This window comes from Mustela putorius, unplaced genomic scaffold, assembly GCF_011764305.1.
Source record: "Mustela putorius furo isolate JIRA1106 unplaced genomic scaffold, ASM1176430v1.1 tig00003942_pilon_pilon_pilon, whole genome shotgun sequence".
In the NCBI taxonomy this organism is placed as follows: domain Eukaryota; kingdom Metazoa; phylum Chordata; class Mammalia; order Carnivora; family Mustelidae; genus Mustela; species Mustela putorius.
Genome location: NW_025422087.1, coordinates 18,373,575 through 18,399,727, shown reverse-complemented (window position 1 = coordinate 18,399,727; position 26,153 = coordinate 18,373,575). Strand labels below are relative to the sequence as shown.

General features: G+C 40.2%; 1 protein-coding gene across 1 annotated transcript in view; it reads right to left on the bottom strand.

Moving 5' to 3' along the window:
* The window catches only part of PAPPA2 (pappalysin 2), a 288,850-nt gene that overhangs the window by 233,000 nt on the left and 29,697 nt on the right, over positions 1–26,153 (bottom strand). The window contains exon 2 of the mRNA XM_013061142.2: positions 21,554–22,625. Coding sequence (XP_012916596.1) covers positions 21,554–22,625 — 1,072 coding nt within the window. The remainder of the gene's footprint in view (positions 1–21,553; positions 22,626–26,153) is intronic.

Below are 26,153 nucleotides of genomic sequence, written 5' to 3'. Positions count from 1 at the left end.
TTGGCAGAGGCAAAATGGTGGAGGAGTAACAGCTGAAATTATATCAGATCCCAGGGGTTTAGCTAGATAGGTATCAAACTGTTTTGAACACCTACAAACTCAAAAGGAGATAGAAGAGAAGAGCAGCAATTCAAGGAACAGAAAATCAACCACTTCCTGAAAGGAAGTGATGGACTGCAGGGGGAGGGGCTGGCTCCTGGCAAGTGGCAGAGCAGTGGAGCACAAATCAGAACTTTTAGAAGTCTACTCCACTGAGGGACATCGCTCCAGAGGCTAAGCAAGGGTGGAACCCTTGTGGGGACAGTGTGGTCTCAGGACCTGCAGTGTCACAGAAAGATTGGGGGTGTTTGATTGTAGCAGAACTGCCAGGTATTGAAGCAGGGAAGCCAACTACAGAGACAGAGCTGAAGAGTGAGCTTTCAATTCAGAGATACCTTAAACTGCAATCCAAGGCACAGTCAGGCCACTGCTCTTCAAGCAGGGACCCCACAAGTAGCAGATCCAGGGAGACTCACCTTTCTGCTCCAGGAGGTGCAGTGTGACAGAAATTTGCTGGGTTTGGAGACTCCAGGCAGGGCCATGCATCAGAGATAGAAACACTCAGTCACAGGCTGGGTGAGCTTGGAGCATGGGTGGAGACCAGAGAGACAGGAGTGATTGACTGCTTGTCTCTGGGGCCACACTGAGGATTGGGACCCTGAGCTCTTGGGTCCTCTGGGCCAGAGATTGGGAGACCGCCATTTTCATTCCCATCCTCCAAAGCTCTTCAGAAAGCATTCAGGAAACAAAAGCTCCCAGAACAAATCTAACAGATTACTTAACCTAGTCCCTGGCAAGGGTGGTGCAATTCTGCCTTAGGCAAAGACATTTGAGAATCACTACAACAGGCCCCTTCTGCAGAAGATCAGCAAGAACATCCAGCTGAGACCAACTCACTGATCAGGAGAACAGCCAAACTCCAGAGCTAGGGGAAAGCTACACATAGAATTCCTGGCTTTCTCCATATGATCCTTTAGTCTTGCAAAGTTAAATTTTTTTTTCTTATTCTATTTTTTAACTTTCCCTCTTTCCTTTTTTAACTAGTTTATCTTAACAATCCCTTTCTTTAAAAACTTTTTAAAACCTTCATTATTTATACTAATATTTTATCCTTTCATTGTATTTAACCTTATTCCCTAATCTAGCACATGGCTTATTCTAGTCTCCAGCCTGAGCACATTCCCTCCTCCATTTTTTTTTTCTTTTTCCAACCAACTTATCTTGTCAATTCCTTTTTTAGAATTTTTTTAAATTTTTCATCCTTACAGTCATATTCCTTCCCTTCATTGTATTTACCCTTATTTTTATGTATATATATATATATAAAAGTTTTTCTTTCTTTTAAAATTTGGGAGGCAGTTTCTTCTAACAGACCAAAATACATCCAAAATCAAGTTGGTGGCTCTGTTCTATTCACCAGTCTAATATATATTATGTATGTATATATAACATATATATAATTTATATATATATACATAATTTTTATTTTTTATTTTTATTTCTGTTTTCCCTCTTTCTTCTCCCCCTGGTTTTGGATCTCTTCTGATTTGGTTAGCATACATTTTTCTGGGGTCTTTGCCACTCATTTAGTATTTTATTCTCTCATTCATATATTCTTCTTTTTTAAAAGATTTTTATTTGACAGACAGAGATCACAATCATGCAGAGAGGCAGGCAGAGAGAGAAGGAGGGGAAGCAGGCTCTCTGCTGAGCAGAGAGCCCAATGTGGGGCTCAATCCCAGGACCCTGGGATCATGACCTGAGCTGAAGGCAGAGGCTTTAACCCACTGAGCCACCCAGGTGGCCCTCTCATTCATATATTCCTATCTGGATAAAATTACAAGGTGGAAAAACTCACACAAAAAAGAAAGAAAGAATGAAAGAAAGAGAGAAAGAAAGAAAGAAAAAGAGGCAGTACCAACAGCTAGGGGCCTTATCAATACAGACATTGGTAATATGTCAGATCTAGCATTCAGAATGACAATTCTCAACGTGCTAACTGGGCTCCAAAAAAGGCATGGAAGATATTAGAGAAACCTTTTCTGGAGAAATAAAATCCGTTCTGGAGAAATAAAAGAACTAAAATCTAACCAAGTTGAAATCAGAAAAGCTATTAATGAGGTGCCATAAAAAATGGAAGCTCTTACTGCTAGGATAAATGAGGCAGAAGAGAGAATTAGTGATATAGAAGAACAAATGATGGAGAATAAAGAAGCTGAGCAAAAGAAAGACTAACAATTACTGGACCACGAAGGGACAATTCGAGATAAGTAATAACATAAGACGAAACAATAGTAGAATAATTGGGATTCCAGAAGAATAAGAAAGAGATAGGGGGGCAGAAGGTATAGTGGAGCAAATCACAGTAGAGAATTTCCCTAACATGGCAAAGGGAACAAGCATCAAAATCCAGGAGACACAGAGAACCCCCCTCAAAATCAACAAAAATAGGTCCACACCCCTATCATCTAATAGCAAAACTTACAAGTCTTACTGACAAAGAGAAAATCCTGAAAGCAGCTTGGGACAATAAGTCTGTAACATACAATGGTAGAAATATTAGATTGGCAGCAAATTTATCCGCAAAGACCTGACAGGCCAGAAAGAACTGGCATGATATATTCAGAGCACTAAATGAAAAAACAAAATATGCAGCCAAGAATAGTATATCCAGCCAGGCTATCATTGAGTATAGAAGGAGAGATAAAAAGCTTCCAGGACAAACAAAACTAAAAGAATTTGCAAACACCAAACCATCCCTACAGGAAATATTGAAAGGGGTCCTCTAAGCAAAGAGAGACTAAAAGCAGTAGATCAGAAAGGAACAGAAAAAATAGACAGTAACAGTAACCTTATGGGAAATACATTGGCACTAAATTCATATCTTTCAATAGTAACTATTGAAATAGGCTGAATGTGAATAGGCTAAATGCCCTAATCAAAAGACACAAGGTATTAAAATGGATAAAAAGCCAAAACCCATCAATATGCTATCTATAATAAACTCTATAATAGACTTTTGATCCAAAGACACCTCCAGATTTAAAGTGAGGGGTGGAAAACAATTTACCATGCTAATGGACATTAAAAGAAAGGATTATACCAATCCTTATATCAGATAAATTAGATTTTAAGCCAAAGACCATAATGGGAAATGAGGAAGGACACTATATCATACTTAAACTGTCTGTCCAACAAGAAGATCTAACAATTTTAAATATATGTCCCTAACATGGGGGCAGCCAACTATATCAACCAATTAATAACAAAATCAAGGAAACACATCAAAAATAATACAATAATAGTAGAGGATTTAATATCTCCCCTCACTGAAATGGACTGATCATCCAAGCAAAAGATCAACAAGGAAATAAAGGCCTTAAATGACACACTGGACCAGATGGACATCACAGATATATTCAGAACATTCCATCCCAAAGCAACAGCATATGCATTCTTCTCTAGTGCACATGGAACATTCTCCAGAATAGAGCACATCCTGGGTCACAAATCAGGTATCAACCAAATGGTTGATCCCAAATAGTTTTGGGATCATTCCCTGCATATTTTCAGATCACAATTCTCTGAAGCTAAAACTCAACCACAAGAGGAAAGTTGGAAAGAACTCAAATACATGTAAGCTAAAGAGCATCCTACTAAAGAATGAATGGGTCAACCAGGAAATTAAAGAAAATTTTTTTAAAATCATGAAATGAAACACAACTGTTCAAAATCTGTGGGCCACAGCAAAAGCAAGTAAATAAATCCAAATAAATAAAACCAAATAAATAAAATCATGAATGAAAGAGGAGAGATCACAAGCAACACCAAAGAAATACAAACAATTATAAGAACATATTATGAGCAACTATACACCAGAAAATTTGAGAATCTGGAAGAAATGGATGCATTCCTAGAGATGTATAAACTAGCAAAACTGAACCAGGATGACATAGAAAACCTCAAGAGACCCATAGCCAGTAAAGAGATTGAAGCAGTGGGGCGCCTGGGTGGCTCAGTGGGTTAAGCCACTGCCTTCGGCTCAGGTCATGATCTCAGGGTCCTGGGATCGAGTCCCGCATCGGGCTCTCTGCTCAGCGGGGAGCCTGCTTCCCTCTCTCTCTCTGCCTGCCTCTCTGCCTACTTGTGATCTCTGTCTGTCAGATAAATGAATAAAATCTTTAAAAAAAAAAAAAAAAAAGATTGAAGCAGTCATTAAAAATCCCCCAACAAACAAGAGCCCAGGGCCAGATGGCTTCCCAGGGGAATTCTAACAAATATTTATTTATTTATTTATTTATTTATCTATTTGACAGGCAGAGATCACAAGTAGGCAGAGAGGCAGGGAGAGAGAGAGAGAGAAAAAAAGAGGGAGAAGCAGGCTCTCTGCTCAGCAGAGAGCCTGATACAGGGCTCAATTCCAGAACCCTGAGATCATGACCTGAGCTGAAGGCAGATATTTAACCCACTGAGCCACCCATGCATCCCTCTACCAAACATTTAAAAAAGAATTAATACCTATTCTCCTGAAATTGTTCCAAACAATAGAAATGAAAGACAACTTCCAAACTCATTTTATGAGGCCAGCATGACCCCAAACCAGAAAAAGACCCTGCCAAAAAGGAGAATTACAGACCAATATCCTTGATGTACACAGATGTGAAAATTCTCACCAAAATACTAGCCAATAGGAGCCAACAGTACATTCAAAGGATTATTCACTACAACCAAGTGGGATTTATTCCTGGGCTGTAAGTTTGGTTCAACATCCACAAATCAATCAATGTGATACAACACACTAATAAAAGAAAGAACAAGAACCATGTAATACTCTCAATAGATGCTGAAAAAAGCATTTAACAAAGTACAGCTTTCTTTATTGATCAAAACTCTTCAAAGTATAAGCATAGTATGTACCTCAATATCATCAAAGCCGTCTATGAAAAACCCACAGTGAACATCATTCTCAAGAGGGAAAAACTGAGAGTTTTCCCCCTAGGGTCAGGAACATGGCAGAGATGTCCACTATCACCACTGGTAATCAACATAGTACTAGAATTCCTAGCTTCAGCAATCAGACAAGAAGAAGAAATAAAAGGCATCCGAATCCCAAAGAAGAAGTCAAGCTCAGACTCTTTGAAGATAATGTGATACTTTATGTGGAAAACACAAAAGACTCCACTCCAAAACTGCTAGGACTCATAGAGGAATTCAGTAAAATGTCAGGATATAAAATCAATGCACAGAAATCAGTTGCATCTCCATACACCAACAGCAAGACAGAAGAAACAGATATTAAGAAGTCGATCCCATTTATAATTGCACCCAAAATCGTAGATACTTAGGAATAAACCTAGCCAAAGAGACAAAGAATCTATACTCAGGAAACTCTAAAGTACTCATGAAAGAAATTGAGGAAGATACAAAGAAATGGAAAAACGTTCCATGCTCATGGATTGGAAGAACAAATAGTGTGAACCCTTTCAAAATACCATTAATTTTTTTTAAATAAATGGAACAAATAATCCTAAAATTTATATGGAACCAGAAAAGACCCTGAATAGCCAGATGAATGTTGAAAAAGAAAGTCAAAGTTGGTGGCATCACAATTCCAGACTTTAAGCGCTATTACAAAGCTGTAATCATCAAGACAGTATGGTACTGACACAAAAACAGACACATAGATCAATGGAACAGAACAGAAAGCCCAACTCTATGGTCAACTAATATTCAACAAAGCAGCAAGGAATGTCCAATGGATAAAAGAGTCTCTTCAACAAATGATGTTGACAAAATTGGACAGCCACATGCAGAAGAATGAAACTGGGCCATTTCCTTATACCACACACAAAAATACACTCAAATGGATGAAAGACCTCAAGGTGAGACAGGAATCCATCAAAATCCTTGAGGACAACACAGGCAGCAACCTCTTAGACCTCAGCTGCAGCAACTTCTTCCTAGAAACATCGCCAAAGGCAAGGGGAGCAAGGGTAAAAATGAACCACTGGGACTTCATCAAGATCAAAAGCTTTTGCACAGTGAAGGAAACAGTTAACAAAACCAAAAGACAACCAACAGAATGGGAAAAGATATTTGCAAATGGCATATCAGATAAAAGGCTAGTATCTAAAATCTACAAAGAACTTATCAAACTCAACCCCCAAAGAACAAATAATCCAATCAAGAAATGGGCAGAAGACATGAACAGACATTTCTGCAAAGAAGACATCCAAATGGCCAACAGACACAGGAAGAAGTGCTTGACATCACTAGGCATCAGGGAAATACAAATCAAATCAAAACTGCAGTGAGATATAACCTCACACCAGTCGGAATGGCTAAAATTAACAAATCAGGAAACAACAGGTGTTGGCGAGGATGAGGAGAAAGGGAAACCCTCCTACACTGTTGGTGGGAATGCAAGCTGATGCAGCCACTCCTCAGAAAGTTGAAAATCAAGCTACCCTTAACCCAGCAATTGCACCACTGGTTATTTACTCTAAGGATACAAATGTATGGATCTGAAGGGGCACCTGCACCCAAATGTTTATAGCAGCAATGTCCACAGTAGCCAAACTATGGAAAGAACCAAGTTGTCCATCAGCAGATGAAAGGATAAAAAAGATGTGGTATATATATATACAGTGGAATACTATGCAGCCATCAAAAGAAATGAAATCATGGGGCACCTGGGTGGCTCAGTGGGCTAAAACCTCTGTCTTCGGCTCGGGTCATTATCCCAGGGTCCTGGGATCGAGCCCCACATCGGGTTCTCTACTCTGAGGGGAGCCTTCTTTCTCCTCTTTCTCTGCCTGCCCCTCTGCCTGCTTGTGATCTCTGTCAAATAAATAAAATCTTTAAAAACAAAAAGAAATGAAATCTTGCCATTTGCAATGTCATAGATGGAACTAGACGGTATTATGCTGAGTGAAATAAGTCAATCAGAGAAAGACAATTGTCATATGATCTCCCTGATATGAGGAATTTGGGGGAAGAGTGAGGGGCTTTGGGGGTAGGGAAGGAAAAAATGAAACAAGATGGGATCAGGAGGGAAACAAACCATAAGAGACTCTTAATCTCACAAAACAAACTGAGGGTTGCTTGGGTAAAGGTGATGTGGAAAGGGTGGCTGGGTAATGGACACTGGGGAGGGTATGTGATATGGTGAGTCCTGTGAACTGTGTAAGCCTGATGATTCACAAACCTGTACCCCGGGGCAAATAATAAAAATAATTAATTAAAAAAACCCTCAAGTGAAACGGAGAGAGTCAATTATCATATGGTTTCAATTATTTGTGGAGCATAAGGAATAACAGGGAGGACATGGGGAAATGGATAGGGGAAGGGAGTTGGGGGAGATTGAAGGGGGACACGAACCATGAAAGACTGTGGCCTCTGAAAAACAATCTGAGGGTTTTGGAGGGGTGGAAGGTGGGAGGTTGGGTGAACCTGGTGGTTGGTCTAATGAAGGACACATATTGCAAGGAGCACCTGGTGTGGTGCATAAACAATGCATTCTGGAACACTGAAAAGAAATTTAAAAAATAAATAAAAACTAAAAAAAAAAAAAAAAACCTCATGCTAATCTATGAATAAAGTAGTTTCATGTTAGTAGTGCCCCCATGCAATTGGTAGAAGAAGAAAGAATTCTTCAATCCAGGCCTGAAAGAAATATGACAAAGTTTTAAGGAACAAGGGTTCAGGGACGCCTGGGTGGCTCAGTTGGTTAAGCAGCTGCCTTCGGCTCAGGTCATAATCCCAGCGTCCTGGAATCGAGTCCCACATCGGGCTCCTTCCTCAGCAGGGAGCCTGCTTCTCCCTCTGCCTCTGCCTGCCATTCTGTCTGCCTGTGCTCACTCTCTCCCTCTCTCTCTCTGATAAACAAATAAAATCTTAAAAAAAAAAAAGGAACAAGGGTTCACAGTAAAAAATCATAAATACAAAGGAAATAAGGCTCCATGAACAAGACCCAACAGAAATTACAGAATCAAACTAGCAGATATAAACTATAAAAGAGGTATGCTTAATATGTTTTTAATTAAATATTTTATATTAAGATAATTGCATGTTCATGTGAACTTGTAAGAAATATTACAGTGTAATACAAATATCTGTCACCCAGTTTCTCTGAATGATAATATCTTGCAAAATGATATACCATATACAACCAGGATATTCACTTTGACAAACCCACCAATCTTATTCAGATTTTCCCAGTTTTACTCATATTAATTTATGTTTATATTTAGTTCTATGCAATTTTATCACATGTATAAATTCATGTATCCATCACTTTAATGGATTTTTTAAAATAAAAGAGAATATCCAAAGTATGAATAAGTAACAGAAACTGATTTTTTAAATGACTAAGCAGATACGAAGAAGAACTAAAGAGAACTTAGGAAGATGAAAAGTATACTAATAAAAATTAAAAATTTATTGGTGGGTTTTAACAGCAAGTTAGCCAAACCTGAAGAAAGGGTCAATGGGTCAATAAATCCAAGAATAGTTGCTCAAAATGCAACACAGAGAAGCAAAGATTAAAAAATAGAAAAGATGTTAAAAGACATGGAGTACAGAGTGAAAAGTGATAATATATATTTTATAGGAAATACAGAAGGAGGTAATAGAGAAATTATTAAATGGATGTATTTGAAGAAATATGACTAATAATTTCCCATAATTGATGGCATGAGTGCTTAGATTCAGAAATGACAATAAATCTCAAATTCAACAGTAAAGAAAAATTTACATCAAATAAATCACAGTGAAATATATTACAATACAGAACACTGAAGGCAAAGATCTCAGAAACATCCTAAGAGAAAAGGCAGAATAAATACAAATGAATAGCAACGGATAGCTAACTTTTCAACAGCAGTAATGGAAACCAGGAGACTCTGGTATAATATCTTGATAAAAAAAATAGCTAATCTAAAATTATATACTTAGAAAGTTATCTTTTAAAGAAGTTTGGTAAAATAAAGATATTTTCACATAAATGAAAATTAAGAAAGATAGGACTACCAAATATTTAATAAAGGAAATCCCAGAAACTGTTGGATGAGCCAACTGATCTCAGAAGGAATATCTAAAATTCAAGAGAGATGGTAGCTATTTAAAATATATATGTATACATTATATATTTTAGATACATATATATAAACATATTTATCTAGCTATTGATCAGTTAATCAATGGATTAATCCATATCTCTATACACAATGCAAGGCTCCCATTTGCTACTATTCAAATCCCTTAGCCCATCTAAGGGCTTCCCAATAAAACTTCCAATTGTCTCTCTTTCCTACTCTTCCCCAGGAAATTTCTCCTCTTTTCAAGATGTTCATTTTTTTTCCTTTAGATTTATTTATTTACTATTTGAGAAAAAGAACTGGGTCTTGAAGAGGAAGGAGAGAGAACCTCAAGCAGACTCCCAACTGAGCATAGAGCCTGACACAGGGCTTGATCCCATGACCCTGAGATCAAGACCTGAGCCAAAATCAAGAGTCAGATACCTAACTGACTAAGCCATCGAGGCATCCCTCAAGATGTTCTTTTTACAGTGGCCAAAATATCTTTGCCTATGACTATCGGTATATTGGTTCATATGTTTGTTTTTACCTTTCAAACTCTTTCTCCTGCATTTCAGTAGTCATCGTTTAAGGGATCCACTTCTTACATAATGTTTTTCCTAAGAATAAGCCCATGGTGGTTTCTGTTTCCTTTCCTTCATCTTTTCAAGTGTGCATTCTCTTAGATGACCATGGTAAAATTAAAATAACCAAATATGGGGCACCTGGGTGGATCAGTGGGTTAAAGCCTCTACCTTCATGATCCCAGGGTCCTGGGATTGAGCCCCGCATCAGGCCATCTGCTCAACAGGGAGCCTGCTTCCCCCACCCCTGCCTGCCTCTCTACCTACTTATGCTCTCTGTCAAATAAATTAAAAAAATCTTTAAAAAATAAAATAAAATAACCAAATATTTATTGTACACTCACTATGAACAATATACCTTGCTAAGTATGTAAGACTTCTTCCTGACACACAATATAGAATGGTGGTTAGTTACACCAGCTCTGAAGTCAGACTTTAATCCCTGTTCTGCCCTTACATGATGATAGAGTTAATCATCTAAAGTTCAGTTTTCTTTATAAGAAAAGGAGATAATAAAAATATCTAATTCTTTGACCTATTGTGAGCATTGAATAAGATAATTCATACAAAAAACGTTCATTTGTAAGATAAATAGATGATAGATAGACAGGCAGACAGCATAGTAAGATATAGATATTTACTATGAACTAGGTAGTTAACCAGGATTATCCTGACATATTTGAGTTTTGATTTCTAAATCATAGAATCTTAGAAATAAAACTAGCATTAAAATTCCAGGGGAATTACATTACTAGGAATACCTACGTCTCAGGTCTAAGAAAAGGAAAAATCCCAGAAATTATGGCTGCAGGCATTTCATCTTCAAGAAATGAACACGAAACACCAGCTCACTCTACCCAGACAGTTGGCACCAGCTGGGAGAGGACTGTTGCCTCAAAACCCTGAGGAACATTGTCTGCTGTCCTGCTCTTTTGCCCACAATTGCTTGAACTCAAAGCTGGACAGAAACCTATGACTTCTGGTGTCACATGCAAGGATGAGTTGTTCCAACTCACACTGACTGTTTCCAGAATTTGAACCACAATACTGCAAAAGACTGAGACCATTAGCAATGGGATATGAATCTGAAGAGTTAATGAGATAAAGCAGAAGCCACAGCAAGCTGAGTCTGGTTTTAAACTAACACAATAAGGGTACAGGAACTCTTATTAATCTAGCAAACAAGATATGCATGATGCAAATGCACTAAGATTTAGAGAAGCCTACAGCCTTTGTCTGAGAGCCTGAACCTGCCCCAGCCCCAGCCCCAGCAGCCTCTGGCTCCATTTCTAGCCCATATGTCACTGTACAGGAAATCTTTTTCTTTTTTCTTTTTCTTTTTCTTTCTTTGTTTCTTTCTTTCTTTTTTTTTTTTTTTTTTTTTGTTACTTGAGTGAGCCTCTATTGTTTACAACCACAAAAGCCCAACTAGAAGTTTAGCAAGAATCTTGGCTAATCTGTGACATCATTTCAAATAAGCTTTATCTGATCAGGGTCTGAAGAGGGATCCCCTCCTTATGAGAGGGGAATACATTCCAAGAACCCCAGTGGATACCTGAAACTGGGGATAGTACTAAGCCCTAGGCATACTGTGTTTTGTCCTATATATACATATCTCCAGTAAAGTTTGATCTCTAAATTAGGCACTGTAAGATTCATCAACTAACAATTAAATAGAACAACATAAGAACTCATGTAAAAGTTACATGAATGTGGTCTCTCTCAAAATATCTTACTGTACTACATTCACACTTTTGGTGATGACATGAGATGATAAAATGCCTACATGATGAGACAAAGGGAAGTGAACAACATGGGCATTGTGACATCACATTTGGTTACTACTGACCTTCTGATGATATGTCAGAAGGAGGGTCATCTGTTACTAGACCACAGGTGGCTGCAGATAACCAAAACCACGGAAAACAATGCTGTAAATAGAGAGCAATTGCTGTATCCCTTCTGAATGGCCTATTCTTTCCCTCAGTCACTGTCTCCCTGCTAATCAAGATTCATCTTACTTCCTGGCTATTGTAGTTCACTGCTTCTCCCATCATCAAGACTTAATCCATGTTTCATACTCTCAGAACCATCTGCGAGCACTGCTACTCAAGTAATGAGATAATGAATAAAACGGCTTACAGCCTTTTCCCTCCTCAGCTAGCATTTTCACACTTTCACGAGTATCTTTAGTTATTTTTACTTACTTCTGAATATGGCAGTTCTACCACAGTAATGAGACCAGTAGGAGGGATTACTCAAGTGTGTATTCTGAATTCCCTTCTTTTTAAATTTTTATTTATTTATTTTTTTAAGATTTTATTTATTTATTTGACAGAGAGAGATCACAGTAGGAGAGAGGAAGGGAAGAGATCACAGAGAGAGGAAGGGAAGCAGGTCTCCTGCCGAGCAGAGAGCCCGATATGGGACTCGATCCCAGGACCCTGAGATCATGACCTGAGCCGAAGGCAGCGGCTTAACCACCTGAGCCACCCAGGCGCCCCACCCTTCTTTTTTTAATACAGAGTAGCATACTATACCATACTCAAACTCTTGCCCAACACTGCCATTTCCCCCATGCCATTGACTTTTCATTTATATACAGGATAATTCACTTTAAAAAATATGAACTAAGTACTTTCTGTGTTACAAGAACTATGAACAAAGAGCCTAAGGTCTTGTGCAAGAGACAGACAACAATGGGTAATGACAATATATTATAATGAGTATGTACATCGGCAGGAGTTGGCAAACTTTTCCCGTAAAGGGCCAAATAGTAAATATTTTTTATTTGTGGGCCACATAGTCTGTTGTAACTACACAATTCAGCCACATGAAAGCAGCCATAAACAATAGTAAATAAGTAGATAGGGCTGCATTCTAACAAAATTTCTCTCACAAAAACAGATGATAGGCTAATTTGGCCCATAGGTCATTGTTTGCCAACCATCATTCTGTGGTGAGAACATCCTTTTATTCAACAATTACTTATTGAACACTTCTTAATCTAGTCCTTTTGCTATTCTATGTGCTAGGGTGAAACAGTAACCCAAACATATAAAACCCGTTTCCTGACGGAACTTAGAGAAGTGGAGAAGATGGATGCTAATCATATATATATATGTATGGTAAATTCTAAAAAGAGAAACAAAGCAGGAAAGAAACTATGAAGAGTCAGAGGAGTGTGCGAAATTTTGGATGAGGTCACCATGGACGGCTCTGCCTAGAAGGTGACTTTGGGAAAAGCCTGGAAAAAAATGGGAAAACCAGCCATGGAGAAATAAATCTAGAGGAAGTACCTTCTAGCAGAGTGAAAAGCCACTGAACAGCTCATGTGGTAGGAGTCTGTCTGTCAAGTCCAAGTCTGTCTGACAAGTCTGTCTGTCAAGGCCTGTGTGGCTGGAAGCAGGGTAGGAGGTGAGGCAAGAAGTAACTGGTGCCAGATCAGCTAGGGTACTGTCGGTTATAGTAGTAATGAGCTAGGCATGAGCTAGGAATGAGCTAGGAAGCTGCTGGAGAATTCTAGGTAGAGGAATGACTGGATCTGAGTTATACTAATAGGATTACTCTGGCAGCTATGTTCAAAACAGACTGGGAATGGGGAGGCATGAGCAAAAGGGCTGAGACCAGTTAAGAGGCTATTGCAATAATACAAGTGAGAGAGGAGGGGGCCAGAACAGGGTGGTGGCAGGAGGAGAAACGAGAAGGGATACAAATGAGACAGCTAATTGTTATTTGAGGACAAGGAATGTTCCCAAGAAGGGGGAAGTGACATTCTGAGACTTGAGAGGTAAGTAGGACCTATGTAAGTATCAAGCTAGGGGAGTCAGACCCACAGCTGCAGAGGTCCTGGTGAGACATGGGATATGTGGCTGGTGTCCAGGGAATTGATGACGCAGCAGCATCCGCCAGCGGATGGCACTCCAATGAAACACATCCTCCGAGAAACCCCCAGTGCCCACATTGACCATATGCTCCACCCTCTCCCCAACCTACTTCCACGGGTTAGGGGTAAGACCCACCAAGAAGATTTAACTTTCCTCTGGTTGCTTAAGTAACATCCAAACAGGGTTCCCAGAGGAAACGACAAAGAAAACATTTGTAAGTGTGCAGTGTTCTTTGAGATTCCAAGGCTTAAATTCTAGGAAGGGATCCCTCAGTGAAATCATCTGAGACAGACTGGCATCTGACCAGGATGCTGGGGCCAGCACACCAACTCCTAGGAAAACACCAGAGTATCTTAAACAACGGACTGTAGTTGGAGACAAGGGTCTCTCCTAAAAATTTTCTAAGAGGAAATATTTTCAACCCAGACATCCCACATGGCTATCTCACAAGTCTGTCTATTTGGCTAGGAAATCAGCGCAGAAAGGAGAAAAACAACCTCTCCCCTACTTACCTGGAGAGAAAAATTCATTGAGCCAGGTGGACAGAAAAATTGTGGACTTTACCCTGAAATAGGATACCTACTGGGACTAGGGAGAAATGGGCCTATAGGAAAACAAACATGAGACATTTCTATTTGTAGGTAAGCTTTTTAAGTTTACCAGAAGTGTTTTATTTCTTTCCTCTTATTGCCTTTGTTGTGTGAAATGGATAAGGGAAGGTGAGACTCATCTCTTGAGAGTTTACCCTGCTTGTACATTTTGAAGGGGAGAGATTGAGAGGTCTCTTTGTTTCATGTTAAAGTTTCTCCCCCACTTCTTTTCTCTCTGCTCTCTTTTACCTCTTATGCTTATTTTTCTTGGGCTTTTTTTCTTTTTTTTTCCTTTTGGCTACAGGGAACTTTACTTAAACCATTCGTAGTTTCCACCAGAAGTCTTGTGAATCTCAACTTCAAAAGAAACATATAATGAAGCCTGGCTGATGTTTAACAGACCTGCCACTGCAGGGGCCCAGCCCAACAGTTCCTTTGGCTCAACAGCCACAGAGGGTGGGTGAGCAAAGTGCAGCTAATACTAAACCTCCCAGTCTGGGTAGTGCCGATTTCTCTACCAGTTCCCTCTGACAGCACGTGCATCAGCCCTCCGGCCCCTGGATACAAACCCTGCGCTGTGCAAGTGCAGACACCACTCTCAGATATGCCCCTGCAGGGCTCCCAGCTCACTCTCTGGAGGACCCTTCTAGAGCCAAGTGGACCATGTCCTAGCACTGCCATGTCAAGCAGTCCTTCTGCTCTCAAACTCCCCAGTACAAAACTCAGGGAATTTGGCAGAAAAGAAACAGTGAGTCATCAACATGCAGAGACCTTAGCCTACCATAGGCTTCAAAAAACAAATGTGTAAGCATCCCATTATCTGCTTCACAGCATGGTCTGATACTAGACGATTGATTACTTCCTTAACCTATGCTCAGCCATTTGTTTTTATTTGGTGATTTTTCTCCTGATGAAAATAATACTATGAGATCTGACATACAGAACCCAAAATGGAGAAGCAAGCACACTGTTCCTAATTTAAGTGGACATTAAGCTCAACACTGATGTGAAAAGGAGCGAAAGAACAAGGGATAAAAAGTAGGTTTGGAAGCAAGAGCCCTTCTTTACCTCTGAGACATAATTTTAGAGAGAAAAATAACAGAAACAAAGCTGAAGTATGCAAAGGTCAGGGAAGCTGAATGTCCCTTAAGGCATGGAGATTCCCTTGGCTTGGCTTCCTAGGATACGCCATAGGGAGTGGTCAACATTTGTGATTTTATTAGGCAGATTCTCAACCTTCTTCCTGCCTTCAGCTCTTGTAGATGCTCTCCCAGGGTGGCTACTATGTACAAAGAGACATCTGGCCATGTAGCCTTCCCTACCCATAAGCCAAGTTCCTCTAACTTGATAATTCTATTCAACTGGCTGGGTAATGTATCTATAATTCATATCTCCTTCTGACCAGCCCAAGTCTGATAAATACTCTTCCTTTGATAAGCCCATCTGGGTTACAGATGTTTGATGTTGGAATCCTCAGGCTCTGTGCTCCTCTCAGAGCCTTTGGGGGAGGTCATTTGGGCTAGATTTCTTGCTGAGGGTGGGGAAATATTGAGTGAGGTTTGAAAAATGAGGAGGATTGTTCATATGCCGATCACTGCACTTGCATATTAGTAATCTATCTGTAGGTGTGTCCTCCATTTCCCAACTATCCCCCACTAACCTATAAGCTCCTGAGAAGACTCTGTTTGTGGCACACTCTGTTTGCTCAAAAACTGTCTAGCATGGCATTTGTTAAAGATGGATTCCTTCAGAGTCACAGTATAATGGAATTATGAGCTTGAACTCTGTGATCTAATTATAATAATAGAACACTATATATGAATAGTAAAGACAACCACTAGCTCAACCAAGTTACACACTTAGAAATATCCAGAGATCTATGTCTCTATGAATTCATAGTCCTTCCAAACAACCCAAGCCATAGCCCAGAAAAGCAGTCTGCTTCCATATTCTGCTTTCAGTGCATTGGCCTGGATTTAATTTTGATAAAATAAATCCAGGGAATTCTGACAAAATTACTAAAACCCTCGACTAAGTTGCTAGCACCTGCTCTTTATATATTCTTTATATTTGTCCCTCTGCTTAGCTCACTGTGTCCAGCACATCAATAATCATTTTTCAAAATATGGTTCTTGCCAATAAGAGTTATGAAAAACACTCAATATTTTTAATAAAAAAAATAGCATAAGGAATACAAGGCAGAGGATAGAAGGGAAAAAGTCTATATATGAAATAAATATAAGGGAGTTGGGAAACAGAATAGTTCTCCTCTCCACTATGCAGATTTCTTCCTCCAAAAGAAGATATTCAGAGCTAATTATCCTTTTTTAGATCATGATAAGTAGAGATTCAAAAGCGTGTCTCCTATTGTGAACAAGTGCTAGATATTTCAGGAAATCCACCCGCATGAAAGACAGATAGAAAGGGTAGGGATGGGGGAAGGAAAAATAAAAGTCAACTGCAGATGAGTCAGATATCATGCACAGGGGGGAAAAATCAGAATATGTCTTATTTTTAGCCTCAAAGAATTTTGTATCCTTAAAATAAAAATAGATTAATATAGAAAGTCCAAAAAAAGAAGGTCTTAAAAATATTATTGTTAAAATTAAAAATTCAGTAGAAGAGTTGGAAGATAAACTCAAGGAAATAAAAGGAAGGAAGGAAGGAAGGATGGAAAGAAGAGAACCCTCTTCCACTGTTGGTGGGAATGCAAGTTGGTGCAGCCTCTTTGGAGAACGGTGTGGAGATTCCTCAAGAAATTAAAAATAGAACCTCCCTATGGCCCTGCAATTGCACTACTGGGTATTTACCCCAAAGATACAGATGTAGTGAAAAGAAGCACCATCTATACCCCAATGTTTATAGCAGCAATGGCCACGGTCGCCAAACTGTGGAAAGAACCAAGACGCCCTTCAACGGATGATTGGATAAGGAAGATGTGGTCCATATACACTATGGAGTATTATGCCTCCATCAGAAAGGACAAATACCCAACTTTTGTAGCAACATGGACGGGACTGGAAGAGATGATGCTGAATGAAATAAGTCAAGCAGAGAGAGTCAATTGTCATATGGTTTCACTTATTTATGGAGCATAACAAATAGCATGGAGGACATGGGGAGATAGAGAGGAGAAGGGAGTTGGGGAAATTGGAAGGGGAGGTGAACCATGAGAGACTATGGACTCTGAAAAACAATCTGAGGGTTTTGAAGGGGAAGGGGGTGGGAGGTCGGGATACCAGGTGCTGGGTATTATAGAGGGCACAGATTGCATGGAGCACTGGGTGTGGTGCAAAAATAATGAATACTGTTATGCTGAAAATAAAAAATAAATTAAAAAATATATATATGAGAGAGGGCACCTGGGTGGCTCAATGGGTTAAAGCCTCTGCCTTTGGCTCAGGTCATGATTCCAGGGTCCTGGAATTGAGTTCTGCATCAGGCTGTCTACTCAGCAGGGAGCCTGCTTCCTCCTCTCTCTCTCTCTCTCTCTCTGCCTGCCTCTCTGCCTATTTGTGATCTCTGTCAAATAAATAAGTAAAATCTTTTTTAAAAAATGAGAGAAAAAAGAGAATAAGTTCAGGAGGTCCATCTTCAGGAGCTTGCTGGAGGGGAGGGAGGTGGGAGGGATGAGGTAGCTGATGGAGGTTGGGGAGGTTATGTGCTATGGAGAGTGATGTGAATTGTGTAAGACTGATGAATCGCATACCTGTACCCCTGAAACAAATAATACATTATATGTTATTTTTAAAAAAGAAGTATCAAAGTAATAATTCAAGGCAGTTTGCCAAAGTTAAGGGCATGAGTATCTAAATCAAAAGGACAATTGAGTGCTCAACAAAAGAAAAATAAAAGGCCAACCCTAAAAAAATTATCATAAAATCCCGAAAGTAACAAGGATAAGATTCTAAACAATTTTTAAAGGAAACAAAACTTTCAACTCTAAAAAGACACACAATTATCAAAAGAGGAGCTACAGCCAACTAATGAATTTTTTCAAAAAGTCTGAGAGAAAATGTTTTCCAACCCAAAATTTTATACCATGGCAAACTATCAATTTTGTGTAAAGGCAAAACAAAAACATTTTGAGAAGTGTTTTTCAGAAAAAGTTACTTAAAACATTCTTTCTTAGAAAGTTACCCAAGGATATCTTCCGGTAAAATAAGGTTATAAATTAAATGTCCAGTAAGGTAAGGTAATAAAAAGAAAGATAATCATGCAGTTCAGGACACAGTGGCTCCAACCAAAAAGCAGAATTTCTGGGATGACAACTGTGCAGCAGACTAGATAACTCGTCAAAATGGGAGGAGAAGGGTCATCTGGGTGGCTCAATCAGTTAAGTGTCAACTCTTGATTTTGACTCAGGTCATGATTTCAGGGTCCTGAGCTCAAGCCCCACATTGGGCTCCTGCTAAGCATGGAGCCTGCTTAAGAGTCTCTCTCTCCCTCTCCCCCTGCCTCTTATCCTACCCCAAACACACACATGCACTCTCTCTTGCTCTCTCTCAAATACAAAGAAAAAAAGATTAGAAGAGGAGAGAAAAAATAGAATGAACTAGAAGGAAGATCTCCACAGAATGAAAAAAAAAGACACAGTCTATAGATTAACTGATAAGATAAAAACAATGGAGGTTATCAAAAATGATAGCAGGAAGAAAGGAAGAAATAAGGGAAGGAGGGAGGGAAGAAACAGAGACTCAAGGGGTAGGGTGGGAGGAGGAAGGGAAGCTATGCCAGGAAAAAATATAATAATGGAATCATAGTTTGTTCTGCAGGGAAAAAAAATCAAAGCTATGATGTTGTAAATATATATAACTGATCTAACTAAAGATGGTCATATAACTATACTGAAAAGATGGAGGAGAGAAGAAGGAAACATTATAAAAGTCAAAGTCTCCTCTTCATCATAAGAGCAACCCAATGCATAATGTTTAAAATCAATGGATCAAGTAATATAAATACAATATTTGAAGACATGGAGGTAATTGCCAAAAGAGACCGGTAAAATGATCAAATATGAGAGCAAGGCTAGCGGGTGGAGAAGGGTAGGAAAAGTTGGGCCGCGGACTGCCATTCCTCCTCATGTCTTTTGGTACAGCTTGATATTTGGAACCATGAGCATTTATTACTATGATTTAAATATTTTTAACTATCAAAAAAAGTATAAAGAGTTTGTTTTTATTCCACAAAGTGAATTTTGTATGTCGGGGTAGGCAGGTTTGAAACATGTCTGGGTCTAGGGCTAGAAAGGGATAAGTTGCCATGGCAACTCTGTGTCAGTAAAGGGACTAAGTTATAAACACCTAGTTAAGGGTCGTAGCTGTAGGTGTTTGGAGACATACAGGACCACTCTAAGAATGATGCCTGGGCACCTGGCAGTGGGCTGTTGTAATCAGCAAGGAGAAAAATAAGAAGAAGCCAGATTTCCCTGTCTCCCCAGAGAGCTGGCAACCTCTGTTGTTAGTGAGGTTGGGCTTCTGCTTAAGGTTATCAAAATCTAAAACCTAAACCCAAACAGAATCTTTCTTATGTGAATATTTCTGGGAATGCTATCACTTCCACCTCGTATTATTATATAAACAAATGGCTTCCCATCTGCCAGGTCTAATAATGACAATAATTAATGTTAGTTTAGGACAATTTTTTTTAAACATCAGTCACCAAGCATTTTTCTATCCCTTATGTCATCTGATTCACAAAATAACCCAAGGATACAAGTAATGCAATTTATTACTGCAATCACACTCTTTTTAGACAAGACATCTGAATTTCAGAAAGTGAACTGCACAGTTTATAGTTAAGTAGCAAGGGCTTTCAAATCCAACTGTGTCCTGATTCCAAATTTTACACTTAGTCTTTGACATCACATGCCTGAACTACAAGCTGATCTATTAATTACTGTTAACTGCCCACACACAGGGATGCCGCGAATTACTATACAAGTTGTGGCCAACAAACATAAAGGCAGCCACCCAGGTATTGGGTGAGAGCTGAGATCCAGTCTTCCCTGCTCCTGCCAACACTACACCTTAGCTCTGATGTGAGCCTTTTTATAATCTGTACAAAGGTACCAGTTGTCATGAGGAAGCCTTGCCTGCATACTCAAATTAACAAGTTTACCACCCACCTCTCTCCTTTCTTACCTCCTCCAACACTCCACAACCCCTGCATTGACAGTAATGGAAATCCTCTTACTGGTTTCTGTCTCACAATAGAAGACACATCAGATTCATTAATTCGTTACAATAAACATGAGACAAATGACTATATGTTGGGGCTATTCCTGGCACTAAGTATGTAGTGCTTAACAAGGGCCCTGATCTCATGGAATGATATTTCTGCCAGGAGAAAGACGAACTAAAGTACAAGAAAACATTAGAAGGGATGAGTATTACACAAAGTATCAAAATTAGCTGACGTAATAGTGATTGAGTAGCTTAATTCGGGGAAATCAGGAAAGGCTTTTTCAGGAGGTGACATTTCAGTTGATATTGAAATGACAAGAGAAAACCCACCAAGAGAAGATCAAGGGAAAGAGGTTTCCAAGAAAATGAAACAGTAATTGCAAAACCCATGGACAAGATCAAGCCTGATCTCCTCATCCAAACAGGAGAGAGGCAGGGTGACTGTGCAGCGAGGGTGTGAGAGTGGAAAAAGTGGGGAGGTAGGCAGGGGTCTGCTTACAGCACACTGCAAGCCAGGTGGGGGATGTGGATTTGGTTCTAAGAACAGTGGGGAGGATGAAAGTAAGAAGGGGAGTAACAGGGATTTTTTATTTACCTTTTACAAAAGATCTTCCTGGATGATTTGTGGGGAATGGAATCTAATGAGGCAAAGAGGAAGACTGTGGTCACCTTGAGGAGACAGGGGATTAGCTGTAGAATGCCTTGTGTTCCTGAAGTTGCTGAACTGCCCAAAATTCACCAGAGGCACATGAGGCCTCTTCACGGATTTGTGTAATTTGCTGGGAAACTATGATTATAGGAAGGACGCTCACATACTATTGGTGCTGACTGGCTTCTGCCAGTGTTTACCTCGTTTGCTCTATGCAGAGCCCCTGGCCTCCTCTGGTTGACTAAGCTGTGTGGCTCTCCTGTGCCTCAAGCACCTGGGGCCTATGTCTTCAGGTGCACATCACACCATGTTTGCTCCACAGAAAATGAGTTCTGGGAGGTCTGTCCCTTGTCTTTGCCATCCCTGTGTCCCTAATTATGTAAAACCTAGGACTTCACAAAGGCTCAATAATGTCTGGTGAAAAGGATGGATGTTTTATTTGGGGGCTGTGTGAACCCTCTTTTCTCTCCAGAAACCAAAAGCATCGAATGACGTGAGAAATGCACCCTGTAGGTAGGACACCCCAAGCTCCAGTTCCTTACCTCCTGGGTGAGTCAGGGTCGAAGCAGGTCTTGTGAACATCAGCCACCTCGGGGTCGCAGCAGTCCCCGTCATCAAAGTCGTTCAGCATGTTGTTGCACTCCACATGGCAGAGCCCATCCCTGCGGTTCCAGGAGTAGCAGCGGCCGTGCAGGCGGCAGTCGCCCCCGTCGTAGCCCGTGAGCGGGTGCTCACACTCAGGGTCACAGTGGTCATTGCCGATTTTGCTGGGCTCACAGTTCACCAGCACAACCCGGTGGCGCAGGGTGGAGTTGTGGACCTGGTGGACACTCAGCTGCCAAGTAATGTTGTAGCGGCTGAAGGCATCGCTCAGTGCCTTGTGCTGCCGGCGGATCTGCTCCTCGCTCACGATGGGGTTCAGGCCCTCATCATCACAGATGTTCACCACCTGGTAGCGGATCGCCTTCTCTCCCTGGAGGGGCTGGTGCCCGTTGTAGTGGGAGATCAGCTCCACATTGTCACAAACTGTCCGCCCACAGAGCGGGGGCTGCAAAGGTGACAGAATCTCAGGCTGAGGCTCAAAGCCCTGCAGAACCTCACGCTGTGGGTACTCCCCATCCCTAAAGGGGGCCCACTGTTCTTCCAAGGGCTCAAAACTGGCAGTCAGGATCAGGGTGGTCAGATCCTCCACTCCTGTTGGATGCTGAGGACTGTGTTGGAGGTGGCTTTGTGGGAGGGCGGTCGACCAGAAGACCAGTGTACCCAGGTGTCCACGAAAATGGTGGCCATGCTCAGAGCTATCCCCCCCCAGAAGCAAAGAACGACAAGACGCCATGAAGGGACTGTTCAGGGGACCAGACTGCTCTGAGCTACTAGCCACCCGAGTGCCATCCACATACAGGGCCATACGCTGTCCATCATAAGTGGCCGCCACGTGTGTCCATGTGCCTGGTTGGTAGCGACTGTGGCCAGTCACAATGGTGGCTTTCTTCACACGGTCGGAGCGAAGGGAGAAGAAGAAGCGAGCGTCTCGCCTTCCCATGTCCTTCCCTGAGTGGATCCCTAGGGCCCAGCCCTTGTCACTGACAGTGTGGGAGCAGTTATCAAACACACCTGGGAAAGAAGGAAGAATCGAGGGGAGAAATACCAGATATAAAAGGGATGGAGAAAGGGAGAAGAAAACCCATATAAATAGCAAGAATGTAGGTTTTCAGTGGAGAAAAAATAAGTGCTACAGATTCCCCACCAGATATGCTTCTCTGGTACCCCATATCAGGTCATTCTGGCAACATCTATGCCCAAAAGGAATCCGATTTGAGATTCCATCCAATCTAACTCATTCTGGTATATTTTGATAATCAAAATGAAACCTATGAGGGGGATATCTAAAGCAAGTGACAACCATCTTCTGACGTTTGTCACAGAAGTTCCTCACGCTGAGTCTATGTCTTCCTCCCTTCCTCAGAAGCCATGGGGGCAATCACAGTTTTTAGAAAAGACAATAATCTCCTATTCCCTCAAAAGGTCCTTTTTCTTCATTTGAATATTGAAATAATGATTCTCGTAGGGGAAAACAAGGAGTTGGTGAATAGACAAGTTCCTTAGAGAAGACTATAGCAGATACCATTCTCAGCCCACCATTTCCTCTATGCAAGGATGCCCATCAACAGTGAACAGCTGTTCCCCAGAGTAAACAAAATGGTATTGCCCCATCACCTTATAAGAAAAAATAATCAAGTCAGTTAGAAAAATAGTGGTTCTATAACCAATGATGCCCACCATAGTACAAAGGTGAGACTCTACCAACACACACTGCTTTACCATCTTACTCAGTGGGCACAGGACTATCATGTCCAACTGAATAAACAAAGGGGGTCTACTTGTAGATAGCTAGACCATTAACATGTTGCCAGCAGGAAAAAGGAGTCAGATATAACACAACCACAGATAAAATAGGAATCCCAAAGACGATTTGGACGCCTCAAATGTTCCCAGAAACCCACCTGTAGTTATGAACCCACCATCCTCTCCAACACCTCTTCTAATAGTATATAGGTAGTCACGGGAGCAGATTTTACTTGTAAGTTACATAGAGGCACTACATTCACACTGGAAATGTTTAGTAAACATTGCTTTTAAAAATATATTTTATTTATTTATTTGACAGACAGAGATCACAAGTAGGCAGAGAGGCAGGCAGAGAGAGAGGAAGGGAAGCCGGCTCCCTGCTGAGCAGAGAGCCCGATGCGGGGCTCGATCCCAGGACCCTGAGATCATGACCTGAGCCGAAGGCAGAGGCTTAACCCACTGAACCACCCAGGTGCCCCAGTACTGCTTTAAATAGTGAATAAATGATGGAGAATTCTGCTACTTCTGAATTACATATCTGGGCCTAACACCAAAAGTCATACACCCCCAGCCTGTTACATAAGAACTGTATTTATGCCCCTGAGTTCCTACATAATCCACTCAAACAGTAGTTCTCTATGGAGAATATGGACTTAAAAGCCATGAGGCTTCCTGTTGTGAATGCAGTCAAGTATTTTAAAACTCGCTACTTTTTCATAAATGACAGAGTATTTTTTCTTCTGCCTCTAGCATAGATCAGTAAACTGTGATTAAAAAATAATAATAATAGGAGCGCCTGGGTGGCTCAGTGGATTAAAGCCTCTGCCTTTGGCTCAGGTCATGATCTCAGGGTCCTGGGATGAAGCCCCACATCGGGATTTCTGCTCAGCAGGGAGCCTGCTTCCTCCTCTCTCTCTGACTGCTTCTCTGCCTACTTGTGATCGCTCTGTCTCTGTCAAATAAATAAATAAAATCTTTAAAAAAAAAAAGAAGAAGAGTTTTTAAAAAATAAATAATAATAATAATAATAAACAGGGGCGCCTGGGTGGCTCAGTTGGTTAAGCAGCTACCTTTGGCTCAGGTCATGATCCGAGGGTCCTGGGATGGAGACCCATGTTGGGATCTCTGCTTGGTGGGGAGTCTGCTTCCCCCTCTGCCTGTCACTCCCCCAGCTTATGTTTTCTCTCTCTCTCTCTGTCAAATAAATCAATAAAATATTTTTTAAACCACTTTTTTAACAAAAGCAACTCTATCAGTCAGAATTTGAATTATTGGTGAGAACTAGGTATAATGCAATGGTGATGTTCCAGTTTTGCTTGTTTAGGTGGGGGCGGGGTGCGGTGGTTGTTTTTACACTGAGGTCTGTCTGGTAAAGGAGCATAAATACTCCCGCTTTAACAAATTCTTGTGCAGAGTAGACTTTCAAAAGGGAAGACAAATCTAGAAATGAATAGTAAGTTCCCTGGTTCAGAGTTTCAATTTGGTTATCTTATTTTGGGATAAGTACATTTAGCCTTAATTATATCCATCTGCTGACCTATGAGCAAATGTGCTACAATATTTAATACAAGGACCATGAAGTTACTCAGCTCCCAAGTAGTAAATATCTACTAGTTTTTAGAAGTTAGAATTGGGGAAACTATTTTATATCTGTTGCATATAAATATGTGTATCTACAGATCTTTCTTGACTTACAATGGGGTTACTTCTTGATTAACCTATCATAAGTTGAAAATGTATTGAATAAAGCTAGCCTACTGAACATTGCAGGTTAGCTTAGCCTACCTTACACGTCTCCAAACACCTACAGTAGCATGCAGTTGAGCAAAATCACCCAAGAGACTATTTTATTATCAAGTGTTGAGTATCTCATGTAACTTACTAAATACTGTACTAAACATGAAACAAAGAATGGCTATATGGGTACAGAATGGCTGGAAGGGTATAAGTTGTCTACCTTTGATCACATGACTCACTACAGCTATGTCACTGCTGCCCAGCAGCATCACAAGACAGTATTGGGACCATATACTGGTCCAATATTGGACCATATAAGAAAAGATCCAAATTCAGAATTCCAAGTACAGTTTCTACTGAATGTATATCACTTTCACACCATCATAAAGTCAAAAGATCATAAGATGAACCAGTAAAAGTCAGGGTCTGTCTATATGTGATTTGAATTACAAATGATTAGGCTTCACATATAAATTACCTCATTAATTAGCTTGTTATCTACCAGACATCTAGTTGCAATTTTGAACACTTTTGTTTACTGTTATTAGAATTTCTGGTTAGCATCAATAAAATAATTGTTTCTATTTATTTATCTCATAGGAAGCTATAAAATTATTGATAGTATGTCTAAAGTGATGTTTTTAACTTCTTGAGACAATACAGAGAAGATGTAATTTTATCATACTAATTTAGTTTGGATTAATCTAAGTTTTAGTAATTATATTAGAAAGGATTTAATAGACAGAAGAACTAAAAATGGTCATTTTAGTTGGGAGTTATAACAAGTATGATAGAAGTATCACTTTTTAAATGATTACCAAAGAAATTTTTCTTTGTTTTCTAATTTAATAAGATGTCCCAAGTAGCATATAAGAAACCTCACTAAGTGCTTAGACAACTGCATTTTATTTATTGTCTTACCATTGTTCATCTATAGAAAGAGAACAATTTTTGAAGCACTGCCCTGCACTCATTCCATGCCAAAAAGAAAGAAAAAAAGAATTTTCTAACCCAATTATTGTGGACTGAATATTTGTATCCCCCTAAAGTTCATAT